The sequence below is a fragment of the Ochotona princeps genome, chromosome 23 (assembly GCF_030435755.1).
Source record: "Ochotona princeps isolate mOchPri1 chromosome 23, mOchPri1.hap1, whole genome shotgun sequence".
Lineage (NCBI taxonomy): Eukaryota > Metazoa > Chordata > Mammalia > Lagomorpha > Ochotonidae > Ochotona > Ochotona princeps.
The window spans coordinates 38,914,400-38,928,356 of NC_080854.1; the positions used below are offsets into that span (position 1 = coordinate 38,914,400).

The 13,957-nt window shown below is 62.6% G+C and overlaps 1 protein-coding gene across 2 annotated transcripts; it reads left to right on the plus strand.

Moving 5' to 3' along the window:
• Positions 1 to 2,383: 2,383 nt before the first annotated feature.
• Positions 2,384 to 11,992, plus strand: CLPTM1L (CLPTM1 like). Of its 2 annotated transcripts, none has more exons than XM_058680106.1 (17): positions 2,384 to 2,645; positions 2,725 to 2,825; positions 3,756 to 3,945; positions 5,491 to 5,636; positions 5,985 to 6,063; positions 6,922 to 7,039; positions 7,279 to 7,373; positions 7,626 to 7,710; positions 8,370 to 8,473; positions 8,903 to 8,968; positions 9,453 to 9,503; positions 9,785 to 9,867; positions 10,051 to 10,085; positions 10,316 to 10,371; positions 10,596 to 10,640; positions 11,155 to 11,270; positions 11,740 to 11,992. In XM_058680106.1, the coding sequence occupies exons 1-17, from the start codon at positions 2,484 to 2,486 to the stop codon at positions 11,822 to 11,824; spliced, it is 1,617 nt and encodes a 538-aa protein (XP_058536089.1). In that variant the 5' UTR covers positions 2,384 to 2,483; the 3' UTR covers positions 11,825 to 11,992. The 2 variants fall into 2 exon arrangements, with proteins under 2 accessions (XP_058536089.1, XP_058536090.1); XM_058680107.1 differs by having other exon boundaries at positions 5,494 to 5,636.
• The last annotated feature ends 1,965 nt before the right edge of the window (positions 11,993 to 13,957 follow it).

Sequence of the window (13,957 nt, forward strand, 5' to 3'; positions counted from 1 at the left end):
TGCCTGGCTGGAGGCTGGGGCCCTCCAGTGCCCATCAGCATAGCCAGTGCTGGCTGTGTCCAGCCCCAGTGTGCTTCCCGGAATCTGGATCATTCTTGGCCATGCCCCTAAGTGCCCCCCTCTGCCCACTGGTACAGGTAGGTGAAGTTTCCACCAGGTGGCATGGTCAGCTCACTGAAACCTGGGCAGGGAGCATATTTACCCAGCATTAATGCTTCAGAAGGCCCCGAGCCCCTGTTGAGAATCCGAGGTTAACATTTGGAGTAGCTTAGCTGGGCTAGCATGCTGGGAGGCGTATCTGAGATTCGAAGCAGCTCAGGACGCAAAGTGATGGAAATGCCAAGGTCCAGAGGAAAGCAGGCAGACTTAGCACAGTTTCATTGACCAAGCTGGCTCCAGGACAGGCCCGTCGGCCAGCCAATCCAATCCTAGCCCCGGAGTCAGGGGCCCCAGCATAGGTGAGGTCTCACCTCCACTCTGTGCCCCACCCCTGGTAGTTCCCAGCTGCCTGTGCCTCAGTTTAGCCCCTTCATCAGGTTGGGATGCTGTCATAGTTGCTGGACAGGTCCATGTGTGGGAGGTGATGTCCAGAGAGCTGTGCCCCAGAGCTGCTCTCGTCAGTCCTCTAGGGGTTAAAGAACGAAGGCCAATGTGGGGGTGCAGTAGGCTAACCCTCCTCGCAGCAGGGCAGGGGAAGGGGCCCTCACCCAGGGCCAGAGTGAGCAATTCTGAAATTGCTCTTGGTTGACACAACACTTGGGGTTGTCAGCACCATAACTGAGCATGGAAGAGTGTTTAGGGATGCAGGTGGCCGGAGGTGGTGTGCTGGGGAGGCACCTCACTCCAGCATTGGGAGCTGGGGGTGCACCAGGCTGAGGCCATGCAGCACAGCCCTGACCCTGCCCACTGTGCACCCAGATCAAGGGCCAAACCCCCTGCCTCCGCAAGAGGTTGGGAGCACTCCTTGTACCTCATAAGGAAGGCGTGTCAGTGAACCCAGAGCCAATCCGAGGGCTGGGAGAGGCATCTCACACTCTTGCGGTATCCCAGCGGCGAGGATGGATCCCAGGACTTGGATGGGGGGTCACCCAGGTGCCTCCTGCAGGCGAGCAGAGCCCAGGGCAGCCCCTTTCCCATGGAGATCTTCAGAATGCTGGTTCACTCCTTCGATGGCCTCAAGGGCCAGGGTTGGGCTGGTCAGCAGCCAGGAGCCTCTTGCAGGGCTCCGAGGCACCAGCGCCATCCTCTGCTACTTTCCCAGCTGTGTTGCAGGGAGCTAGCTAGACGGCGGATGGCTTGTTAATCATTCATTCTATAAATACGTGCCCTGGCTCTACAAGTGGGCGGCTGGCTGCAACAGCTTTCCTGGAGACCTGGAGACCCCCAGCTGCTGCGCACTCCCGCCAATACTGAGAAGCACCAGGGTCCGGGGGTACTGCGTCCCGCTGCCCCGGCCTGGCGTGTGCTCATTGGTCCTCACACTCGCCATGAGCTGGCACACCAACTGCATCACTCAAACTTTACCTGCCCTAACTTGGGGTGTCCTCCGCATGACCAAAGAGGAAGTGGAGTGACAGGGGGCGCTGGCATGGCCAGCTGGGGTGCCTGGGTGCCCCTGCCACGCTCCTCTGCTGTCCATTCAGCTGCTTGACGGTGCTCCTGGTCCAGATACCTGGGCCCCGGAGCAGTGGGAGAAGCAGAGACCGGCAAGGAATGACCAGCAGGTGGAAGACCGCTGTCTCTCCCTGCCTTTCCAGTAGCTGAGAGAATTGATTGACTGGATGAGACCCCACTGCTCAGCCCTGCACGCCTGCTCTGCTGCCTGGAGGACCCCGTTCCTTCCCCGCACTCCCTGAAGAGTGCGTCTCGCCAGCAGGGAGGCTCAGGGACAAGGCTGCCAAGCAGGGAGGCTAGGGGTGTGGGGCGCCACGCTGACCCCTTCCCATCTGACCCACGACCACAGTTCTCCCCGCAGCCGGCCGGGTCAGCCTCAGTCCCCCAGGCCCAGCCTTGCCAGCAAGCCACCATGAGTAACGCTGACCATGAGCAGTGGATGCTGATCACGAAGAAGTGGGCGGTGACCACCAGGGGGTGGGCGGTGACCACGGGGGGGACAGTAAGCACGAGCGGGCGGTCAGTGACGATCGTGGGTGGGCGGTAAGCACGAGGCACTGGCCCAGAGCCTCGCCCCCTACAAGGCTGCAGCCTCGCGGCCCCCTCAGGGTGACAGGCGTGGCCAGTGCGGAGGCAGCCGACGGCGGAACCGGCGCGCGAAGTTCGCCTCGCGGGCCGCACAGGCCACCGTCTCCGACCCGGGAGCGCGGCGCGAGCGGGTGACGTCCACGGGCGACGCGGCGCGCGTGCGCGGTGTCGGCCGCCCGGCTTCCGGCAGGCGCGGGCCCGGAAGCGCGGCCATGGCGGGCGGCCGGGGGCGGCGGGGCCGGCGGACGGCTTGGGCCTGAGCGCGGCGGGCGGGCGGCGCCATGTGGCGCGGCCGCAGCTCCTTCACCACCCTGGTGGTGGGCGTGTTCGTGGTCTACGTGCTGCACACCTGCTGGGTCATGTACGGCATCGTCTACACCCGCCCGTGCACCGACTCCGCCAACTGCATCCAGCCCTACCTCGCGCGGCGGCCCAAGCTGCAGGTGGGCGGCGGGCCGGGAGGGCCGGGGTGCCGGGAGCGCCGGGGCCGGGAGCGCCGCGCTGACCACTCCCCCTCCGCAGCTGAGCGTGTACACAGCCACGCGGTCCAGCCTAGGTGCCGAGAACAGCGTGGACCTGGTGTTGAACGTGGAAGACTTTGACGTGGAGTCCAAGTTCGAAAGGTGGGGAAGGCTCGGAGCTGGTGCGTGAGGGTGCCCAGGGTGTGAGGGTGCGGAGCCGGTGCCTGAGGGTGCCCAGGCGCAGAGGGGGCAGGGGTGCCTGAGGGTGCCCAGGGCGCAGAGGGTGCGGAGCCGGTGCCTGAGGGTGCCCAGGGCGCAGAGGGTGCGGAGCCGGTGCCTGAGGGTGCCCAGGCGCAGAGGGGGCAGGGGTGCCTGAGGGTGCCCAGGCGCAGAGGGGGCAGGGGTGCCTGAGGGTGCCCAGGGCGCAGAGGGTGCGGAGCCGGTGCCTGAGGGTGCTCAGGCGCAGAGGGGGCAGGGGTGCCTGAGGGTGCCCAGGCGCAGAGGGGGCAGGGGTGCCTGAGGGTGCCCAGGGCGCAGAGGGGGCAGGGGTGCCTGAGGGTGCCCAGGGCGCAGAGGGGGCAGGGGTGCCTGAGGGTGCCCAGGGCGCAGAGGGTGCGGAGCCGGTGCCTGAGGGTGCTCAGGCGCAGAGGGGGCAGGGGTGCCTGAGGGTGCCCAGGCGCAGAGGGGGCAGGGGTGCCTGAGGGTGCCCAGGGCGCAGAGGGGGCTGGAGCTGGTCTCCCTGGGGCCAGCTGAAGGTCGTGGAAAGCCCAAGCCTTGCCGTATGCTGGGGCCTGAGGGTTCCGGAAGTCGGGGGAGCAGGTGCTGTGGTCTGCACTAGGCAGTGGTGGGTGTGGAGCTGAGGACTGCTTCACAGAGTGACTCCCGTGGGCTGTGCCCACCTCTCCCTGAGCCTGATCCAACTCCCTCCCTGCCCCGCCACTATGACCTTGCGGGTACCGCCATGGCTGTTGCTGGGCGGGGCAGGTGGGTTTGGAATCGAGTGTGTCCTGGCTGAAGCTGGCGGGTGGGCGGGGCAGCTCTTCGCTGAGGGTTTCTGAGCCGGCGGGTCTGACACGGCCGCCGCATGTCCAGGACTGTGAACGTGTCTGTGCCCAAGAAGACGAGGAACAATGGCACACTGTACGCCTACATCTTCCTGCACCACGCTGGGGTGCTGCCCTGGCACGACGGCAAGGAGGTGCACCTGGTCAGCTCCCTGACCACCTACATGGTGCCCAGGCCAGAGGAGGTCAGCCTACTGGCCGCGGAGCCTGCTGCACAGGTGAGCACGTAGAGACAGCCCGTGTGGGTGGCTGTGGCTAGCAGGGGTCTCACTTCTCCCCGACTCACATCAGGGTGGTGCCCAGGGGTTCACCTCTGCATTACAGTGGTCTGCCAAGCTGGGCATGCAGTGTGGGGGCCGGCTGGCATTCTTGGTCCCTCAGTGGACGGAGCCTGTGCCGTCTGAGCCCCGTCCAGGTGACCTCGTGCTTGGGGCCACACGAGCCTTATGTTGGTTGTTTTTTTTAAGGATTGATTGCCTCTCAGTCCTTCTCCTTTCAAACCAGAGACAGACTTCCACCTTTTGGTTCACTCCCCAAAGGACTCCCACCCAGCCAGGAGCCAGGAAACCCTTTTGGCTCCCCATGTGGGTGCAGGGCTGGGCACTAGGGCTGTCCTCTGTCAGGGTTGATCAAACAATGAGAAGAGGCCTAACAGGGAAATGTTTATTAAACTACACTGGGGCCGCCTTCCGTGCTTTCAGGATGACACACCTAGTCTAAGAACATACATACTTACATCCCAAAAAGCCTGGGTGACAAAGGCCAGGATATGCAAGCTTTTGTTAACCACTAGCTTGGGTGGAATTAAGAGTCTAAGATTGGTTTCGCTGTTAATTAAACTTGAACAAAGTCAAAAGGGAAGAGCAGCGTAGCTCACCTGAAAAAGGGAGAGGGGAGGAGATTAGGGGTTAGGGAGATGTGAAGGAGAGATGGTGTTGGGACGGGTCACACCAGGTGTTCTTGGCTGCTGATGAGCCTCCAGTCCACTGACACTCTTGGCTCCTTACTTTCATCAGGAGCTGATTGGTATGTGGAGTGGCCCGGTGCTCTGATAAGGGAAAAGGGGTGCGGGCACTGCAGCTTGACCAGCTGGGATCTGGAGGAGTGGGCGGAAGGTGTGCATGTGGGGTCTTTGGCAGGAGGCCAGGTGTCCTCCCCAGGTCCCCAGAGTTTGTGGGGTTCAGGCAGTGGGCACCTGGCCCTTCCCATTTGCTTTGGATGTACTCTTGCTCGTGTCCTGTCAGCCATGGGCTGGTCCCCTCCAGGCCAGCCAGACAGCCCCGAGGCACACCTCCCTGGGTTCTGTGGCCTGGCTGTAGCCACCACCAATGGCCTCCTTTGAGAACGCGGGTGTGGCCAGTGTAAGATTCGCCAACCACAAAGGAAGGAATTTATCAGCCAAATGTAGGAAAAGAATTGAGATGACTTTTATTCCGGGAAGCGCAGTCCCGGGCCTCCGTTCTCGGTGCAGTGGGACTCCTCCCTGCCTGCCGACGTGCACCGGTCCCTGAAGGCAGACGAGGAGGAGGCTGCAAAGGGTAGAAAAGCCAGGAAGAGCCGTGTAAGCAGGTTTTAATCTCCCCTCAACACGGAGGCTGAAACAGGTCGCTTCCGCCTGTCCTGATGCCTCAGGCCCGCCAGAATTCCGGGCCTGTTCAGGCTCTAAGCAAGCTCCGCCCTCCTCCGGTTACCAGGGCACCCATCAGCAGGTCTGAGGGGTAGGCAGGCCCGCCCAGCACCGGCCTCACATCCCTTGTCCCCAGCAGGAGGACGTGGAGAGGAAGCCACCAAGCACTCTGGACGAGCCTGTGTCCCACTGGAGGCCAAAGCTGACGCTGAACGTGATGGTGGATGACTTTGTGTTCGACGGCTCCTCCCTGCCTGCCGACGTGCACCGGTACATGAAGATGTAAGTGTGTCCGCATGCTCCCAGTGGGCGGCATGGGGTGGCCCTGCCCAGCCACACCATCACTGTTGTTCCCTAGGGAGCCGCATAAAGGAGGAGGGTGCCTTGGAGTCTTGGCCCTTGGCCCAGATTCCTGCAGGGTGGTTTGGATTTGCGGGTCCCATAGCCCCAAGGCCCTGGCTGTGGATCGGAGCTCATTAGGGAGGGTATCACCTGTGACACTCGCATATTGTGCTGTGCCTGAGCTTCTGTCTCCCAACCTCGCCATGGGAGGGTGGCCGAGGTGTGACTGGCCTGAGCCTCTCCCCAGTCGTGTGTGAGCACCACGCTAACCTGGCCCCCGTCCCCCAGGATCCAGCTGGGAAAGACAGTGCACTACCTCCCCATCCTCTTCATAGACCAGCTCAGCAGCCGCGTGAAAGATCTCATGGTGAGGGGCACCCTGGCCTGGCCTGGCTCCCAAAGCTTCTGGGGTGTGTGCACAGGGGTGTCAGAATGCCTGAGCTGGCCCCCACTGACTGAGGCAGCTGTGGCGAGGCCGCAGAGGTAAGGTGTGGTGCCAAATGACGGTTGCTACTAATGACACCTGCCACAACACCTGGCAGACGTGCCCAGCAGTGCCACTGTGTCCCTGTCGATGTCCTCGTCCCCACCCTATGGCTGAGGCAACGCAGGGTGAAGGGTGGGCTCTGGCCAGGCTCACGTACAGGCTGTTCCAGGAGCTAGGCCATGCCTCACTCTAGCCTGGCAGTAGCTTGAGGGGGACCTCTGTATCTTAGAGACCAGGACACTGAGCTTAGAGGGGTAGGGAACCTGCCACTCCTCTGCAGGATCCCCAGGCACCATGGGGCTCTGCTGCTTGCACCCTGTGGCCCACCTGGCTCTGTCTGAACTCAGCAGGTGTGTGCCGCTTGGGTGCACAAGGAATGCAAAACAGTGGCTGGGGTCTGCAAGGTGGAGGTTGTGTGCCAGGGTGTGTGTACAGGAAGCAGCAGGTGTCCACATTGTGGCTGATGTCTGCAGGTGTGTGTGTGTACAAGTATGAGTCTTCAGGCAGAAGTTGTGTGTAAGTGTGTGGGTCTACAAGGGGAGGTGTGTTTCTGCATTGGAGGGATGTGTGTACAGGTGTGTGTGTGTGTGTGTGTGTGTGCAGGATGCAGCAGCCTCTGCTGGGGCTATGTGGGGTGCAGAGGAGCGGGTCTGCTGGCTGGAGCCCCTGCATGTGCACAGGGCCCCAGCAGTCAGGGCTGCCCGCGGGGGGCAGGTGTTCAGGGCAGCTCTGCTGCAGGTCATCAACCGCTCCACCACGGAGCTGCCGCTCACCGTGAGCTACGACAAGATCTCGCTGGGCCGCCTGCGCTTCTGGATCCACATGCAGGATGCCGTGTACTCCCTGCAGCAGTTTGGTGGGTGCTGGGGGGAGGCTGTGGCCCCCGGGCCTGCTGGGGTCTGCTATTGTCCATGTGCACTGCCGTGCCCCGGAGCAGCCCCGCCTCTGGCGCTGATCGCCCACTCTGGGGTGCAGGTCTTCCACCTTGGGACACACTGGGGTGCAGGTCCCCTGCTGCCACTCCTCGTCTGGGAGCTGCCGTGCTCACGTTTTGGCCGGCCCCAGCCTGAGCTCACCTGGCCCTCCCATCCCCAGGGTTTTCAGAAAAGGACGCAGATGAGGTGAAGGGCATCTTCGTGGATACCAACTTGTACTTCCTGGCTCTGACCTTTCTTGTCGCAGCATTCCACGTGAGTTATGGCGGGGGGCTGCCAGGGAGCCTGGGGGAACCTGCCACCTCATTGCGGTGTCCCCGTCCATCCCCGGCCCTTGTGTGACACCGTGTGCATGATGAACTCTGGTTCCGTGTGTGGGAATGTGAGCAGGGAATCTCCACTTCCCTGCAGGCTCGGGCTGAGCAGGGGCCACCTTGCTGGGCGTCCCTGCGACCTGGGGCAGGGTGGCAGGCCAGCGGTGCAGATGGCACCCTCCATCTTTTCTAGCTGCTTTTTGACTTCCTGGCGTTCAAGAATGACATCAGCTTCTGGAAGAAAAAGAAGAGCCTGACTGGAATGTCCACCAAGGCAGGTGGGTGCTGGGGCGTGCCTGCCCGGGTGGCCATGCCCAAGGCCTCTGCAGGGTAGCTGGGGCACCAGGGGCTGTTGCAGCGGGTGCTCAGTGGTGAGCAAGGAGTCACAGGTCATGAGGAGCTGGGGGTCCCGTGGCCATGGGGTGGGGTGCCGGTCCTCCTGCCTTGTTGGCTGGGAGCTGGGTGTGGCTGCCGGTACTAGGCCCACAGCCCCTGCAAGCACTTCCTGAGGGCCCCGCCTGCTGTCCTGCCAACCCGGCTTCATGCCCCCAGGAAGTGGTTCTCACAGGCAGCAGTGTGTGCAGTGTGGCACTCGTGGACACCAGGGTGCAGTATCAGAACATACGTGACACTTGTCACCAAGCACACTGGCACGGGAACCGGCAGGTGTGAAGCAAGGCCACAGGAGAGCAGCCCCATAGCCCAGGGCCACCCTGGGTGCTGCTTGTCTCCCAAGTAGGCTGGCCAGCTGCTGGAGCTACAGGGGCTGTGAGGGGAGTCAGGGGCCATGAATTGTGTAGAGGCTGTGAAGGCTGTGAGGGGTGTGGACACTGAGGGGCGTGGGGCTGTGCGCAGCGTCGCAGTGTGGAGGCTGTGAGAGCATGCCTCCTCGAGCCCGGGTTCTCCGGCTGGCCTCACACACTGTCCGTCCGCACAGTGCTCTGGCGCTGCTTCAGCACGGTGGTCATCTTCCTGTTCCTGCTGGATGAGCAGACAAGCCTGCTGGTGCTCGTCCCTGCGGGCATCGGGGCTGCCATTGAGGTGAGGCCAGGCGAGCCAACAGGAGTGTCTGGGGCCGTGCGGCCACCCTGGGGCTGGGCATCCTGTTCTGAGCAGACAGATGCAGCTGCTGGGAGGGGTGTGGGGATGGAGTTCCCAGGGCCTCAAGACCACATCCCGGCAGGTGGATTTGCTGCATCCACAAGAAGGGGGTGAGTGCCCACAGAGCTTTGAAGTGAGATGCTGCAGCGTGGGCAGTGACCGGGGCGGGCTGTGCCAGCCATGACAACGGTGCCTGGCCTACCTTTCAGTTCCTGATGAGGAGGAAGGTCCAAGTGACACCGACCAGGTGACCATCCTGGTCTCGGTGTGCAAAACGACCCAAAGCGGTGCATCTGCAACTGAGGGTGGGCGTGGGGATGTCACAGGTGCAAGCATGCCCTTCCTCCATGCGCTGGGTCTCTCCCATAGCTGTGGAAGGTAAAGAAAGCTTTGAAGATGAGCGTCAGGTGGCGAGGCCTACGGCCCACATTTGAGGTGAGTCCCTTCTAGCCCCATGTCCACCCTAATCTCGAACCCCCCAAGGCCCAGCCATTCAGCCTGATGGTTACCCCCTGGTCACCCAGGGACTGAGCCTTGCACCTGCCAGAGGCAGAAGCTGCTGGCAGCCGTGCTGGGGTCTGCAGAGCTCCTGAGCTGCCTGCAGCAGGCTTCCTGCGCTCACCCCAGTTGGCCCAGGCACAAGAGCAGCGCCCACATGTGCCTGAGTAGATGTGTGGGAGAAGGATTAGGTGCCTGAGCCCACGGCCCAGGCAGTGAGAAGTCAGGCTGGCATAGAGGCGTCCCTCTGTCGTGGCCATGGTGAGCAGAGTGCCCTCCCATGTGCCAGACGTGTGACTGTGGCTTCTGCCCACACACAACACCTAGTTACACCGTGCACATACCCTGCAGACCAGGCCGGGTCCACGAGCCAGTGCCCTCAGACTCTGCATTGGCTAACGTGGGCGTTTTGTCCCCCTAGTTTGGCACCTACAGCGAGTCTGAGAGGAGGACAGAGGAGTATGACACGCAGGTAGGCCAGGGGTGGGGTGACGGCCTCAGTGCCTGGAGGCCACCTGAGGAGGCGGACACAGGGGGGCACGCAGCAGCCCCAGTCTCTCCCTGTAGGGACTGGGGCCACTGAGGCCTGTGCCCATGTGGGTGGCCCCGTGTTCTGAGTCCACCTGATGCTCACCCAGGCCCCTCCGCATTGCGGTGTCCCCTGTCCATCCCCGGCCCTTGTGTGACACTGTGCATGATGAACTCTGGCTCCATGTGTGGGAATGTGAGCAGGGAATCTCCACTTCCCTGCAGGCCATGAAGTATTTATCCTACCTGCTGTATCCTCTGTGTGTGGGTGGAGCCGTCTACTCGCTGCTCAACATCAAGTACAAGAGGTAGGAGGAGCTGCCCAACCTCCCTGTCCCTGACTGGCAGTATTGAAAGGAACAGGCTGGCAGACGCTCGGCTGCACTTCCCGGAGGCCCACAGCCCGGCTCTTGGGGGCCGTCCTAGGGGTGAGGGGATGTGGCCCAGAGATCAGTGTCTGAGCACGTTCCTGCCTCCCACGTCTCTTGCAGCTGGTACTCCTGGTTGATCAACAGTTTTGTCAATGGTGAGTGCCGGCTGGACTCGGGCCAGGAGCCGAGTGTCCTCTGATGCAGGCCAGGCCCTGGGCACAGCCTCTCTGCCTCCAGCCCCATGGAGAGGGGTGCCCAAAGTCACCCCACTGTGGGACTGTGGCAGTGAGCTTTTCGGCTCTGCCCTGGGCGGGTGTGTGGACACTGCACGTGTGGACGCTGGTGTGTGTGGCCATGTTCTCACTGCGGCCTCTGCTCTTTGCAGGCGTCTACGCCTTTGGCTTCCTCTTCATGCTGCCCCAGCTGTTTGTGAACTACAAGGTGAGGCGACAGGGTCCCTGGACCCATTGCGACCAAGGCTCCCGTGTCCCTGTGCCCACGCCGACCGCGGCCCCCTTGTCCCTGTGCCCACGCCAGCCGCAGCTCCCCGCGTGTCCCTGTGCCCACGCCGACCACGGCCCCCGTGTCCATGTGCCCACGCCGACCGCGGCCCCCGTGTCCCTATGCCCGCATGCCCATGCTGACTGCACTCTCTCCTGTCCCAGATGAAGTCAGTTGCACATCTGCCCTGGAAAGCCTTCACCTACAAGGTAGGGCTTCCTGGGGAGGGTCCATGGCAGACAGCAGCTTTTCTGTTGGGGTTAATGGCTCCCTGTCACAGTCTCAGTCCTCGGGGAGCGGCTGCAGGGCCAGGAGCCAGGGTGGACCCTGCTGTGGCCTTGACCAGGGTCCTGGGGACAGCATTCCGGCTTGGATGTGGGACCCCCAGCCGGGGTGTGCTCAGACATCCTGCAATGTAGATCTCAGTATAGACGGAAACCACAGACCCACAGTGCAGACACAGACCCTCAGTGTAGACACAGACCCACAGTGTAGACGGAGAACAGACCCTCAGTGTAGACGCAGACCCTCAGTGTAGATGGAGAATGCAGATCCACAGTGTAGACACAGACCCTCAGTGTAGACACAGACCCAGAGTGTACATGGTATAGGACCCACTGCCCCCTGCTCTGCTGCCACCCTGGGAGGCCCCAACAGGGGTGGGGTCTGCAGCAGTGGGCTCTACGCATCGGCAGCCCCGGCCGCCCCCCCAACTCCCTACAGGCCTTCAACACCTTCATCGACGACGTCTTTGCCTTCATCATCACCATGCCCACATCCCACCGGCTGGCCTGCTTCAGGGACGATGTGGTCTTCCTGGTCTACCTTTACCAGCGATGGTGAGTGGTGTTGGCAGGAACCACCCACGGGACCGTGTCCTGTCCCCACTCCCTCCAGCTGTGGAGGCAAGGCTCCCAGTTGAGTCACCAAGGTCCCCAGGGGCAGCTCTAGGTTGAGGGGCACCCGCATTGGGCCCTGTGACCCCTCCACTTGGTCTTGTCAGGGCAGGGAATGGCCATGGAGGTTCCTTCAGATGCAGACCCCCCCCAACTCCCCCGAGCTGAGCCTGCAGAAGAGCCTGGGGCCGGAGGCTGCTGGTCCTGCTGCACCACCACCTGTGCTGGGCTCCGAAGGGCTCCCCATGAAGCCAGCACCCTATGAGCTCTCGGCTCTGCTTGCTCCCCAAGGCTTCCAGCCCTTCTCCCTGTCACGCCTCACTGTCTGCCGGCCACACCCCCACACCCTCTGCCCCGCCCACTCAGTCCACCGGCCCCTCCCTAAGGCTCCAGCTGCGCCCCTCCCTCGCAGGCTTTATCCCGTGGATAAGAGCAGAGTGAATGAGTTCGGGGAGTCCTATGAGGAGAGTCCTGGGCGGAAATCCCACGCAGACTGACCCTCCTGCCCAGTGCGTTGGAGCCAAGTTCGGGCCACCTCCTGCCTGCCCACGGGCTTGGGAGCCATGGAGGCGGTCCCACAGTGCATCTTCTGCGTTGCCAAATCCCAGAATGTCCCTACGCCCCCTGCAATGACGTGTTTGCGAAGAGCTCGGCACCCCCACGCCTGCCGGTGCAAGTGTGCGCCTCCCGGGCGCTGGGCACCCCCAAAGGCCACAAGGGGCTGGGCAGCCGGGCTGAGCGCGCCTCAGTACCCTTCCACAGCTCGGGGTGACGCCTCTGCTGGACTCAAATCAATGGCCCTTTGCCCCTTTTGTTGAGAGCCTTGTAAAGTTGAGGTCTACATGTTTCTATTTTAAAGTAAACTGACTTTGTAACGTGGCGCTGGTGTGTGCTGGTCCCAGCAGCTGGTGTGGCTGGATCCCTGGGGTTGGGGGTGCAGAGAGCAAACCACGGCCAGAAACAGCGTGTGGAGGCGGCACATGCTGTCACGGCTTGGGGCCCTGCAGGGAGGAGGTACCTGGTGTGGCTGAGCCTGAGCCACTGGCCCCTGCCCCTGAACTGCAGGGTCCCACGGCCAGTGCCTGGCCCGGTCCACGCACAGGCTCCCCGCAGCCACTGAAGGCCACAGAACAAGCACCCAGAAAGGCGGATGACGCAGCACAGCCCAACCTGCTGGAAGGCCTGGGCCTTCCTTCCAGCATTCTGGAAACCAAGAGTGGATGGAGTCCATGAATGACCACTAGGTTCCTTCGTGGGAGTCCTGTGAGGAACGCAGCCTGGGACAGCTGCCTGATGCATAAGGGAAGCCACAGCACGGAGTCGGCCGCTGACCGCAGGGCCATGTGCTCACTATAGCCGCTGACCACAGGGCCATGTGCTCACTACGGCCGCTGACCGCAGGGCCATGTGCTCACTACGGCCGCTGACCGCAGGGCCATGTGCTCACTACGGCCGCTGACCGCAGGGCCATGTGCTCACTACAGCCGCTGACCGCAGGGCCGAGGACCGAGCGGGAGGTGATAACCCCTGAGGGGAACCTGCGCTGATTCAGAGGCCCATTTGAGATGATTTCACTGAGCTGCCTAAGTGGCAGGTGTGGGCTGTGAGGTTGGAGGCACAGCTGCTGGACCCCAAGCAGCCAAGGTGTTGACAGACTAACCCTTCCAAGGAAGGTGGGTCAGCACTGCACGCAGGCCTCCTGCGTCTGAGAAGTGTGAGTGACATGGGGCGAGAAGAGGCAAGTGCTGCCCATTTGCCCAGCACTGAGGCTGGAACTACCCCCCCGCCTCGGGCCAGAGCCACCCGCTGGAACACGGGGGAGTCTCAGTGCTCCCCTGCACACACACCTGCACCCCTCACCTGCTGGACGCACGGCGTGGTTTCCAGTCCCTGTCTGTGGTGCCTGGGCAAGCTGTGTGAGTGCCTGCCCTCTCTGCAGCACGCCCCCTTGGCTGTAACCCAGGCAGACGTAGGCATGGGGAGGTGGTAGGTTCGTGGCCCGGCCTGGTCCAAGTCACAGCCTCGTTCATCTTGGGTACTGTAAATCCGAGGTCTGTGGATGAGACCCGCGCCCTGGCTGGCACCGAGACAGGACGAGCTGGCCGGGTCACGGGTGACCCTGCGGTGAAGCAAGATCCACCGTGGGCGGTGGGGCCCGCATTGTCCCCCTCTGCAGTTTTTGCCAGCCATGGGCACTGCGGACAAGGTCCCCGGGGCCACAGTCCCTGCAGGTGCTATGCCAGCTGCCCATTCCTGCCCAGGGCCTATATCACAGGGTATCCTGAGCAGAACCGAGCCTGACCCAGGTCCAGGAGCTCTAAGGCAGCCATGAAGACATGTGCAGTGACGTCACAGGGCAGGCGCGGCTTCCCCAGGAGCTGCCTCCTGTTTTGAGTAAGAGATTTATTTACTGGTTTGAAAGGAGAGTTAAAGGGAATAGAGAGAAGGGACCGAGCCTCCCTCATCCACTCCTCTTCTTCCAGGTGGCAGACCCAAGCCAGTAATCCCAGGAGACACTGGCTGCCCAGTACCACCCACGGGCCCTTCCTTCCCTTTCTGAGTGCCTGGTCTAGGGGTCCAGGCTGTGCTGGCTTCCAGAGCCCTGGCGCAGCCAAAGCAGCAGGGAGTGG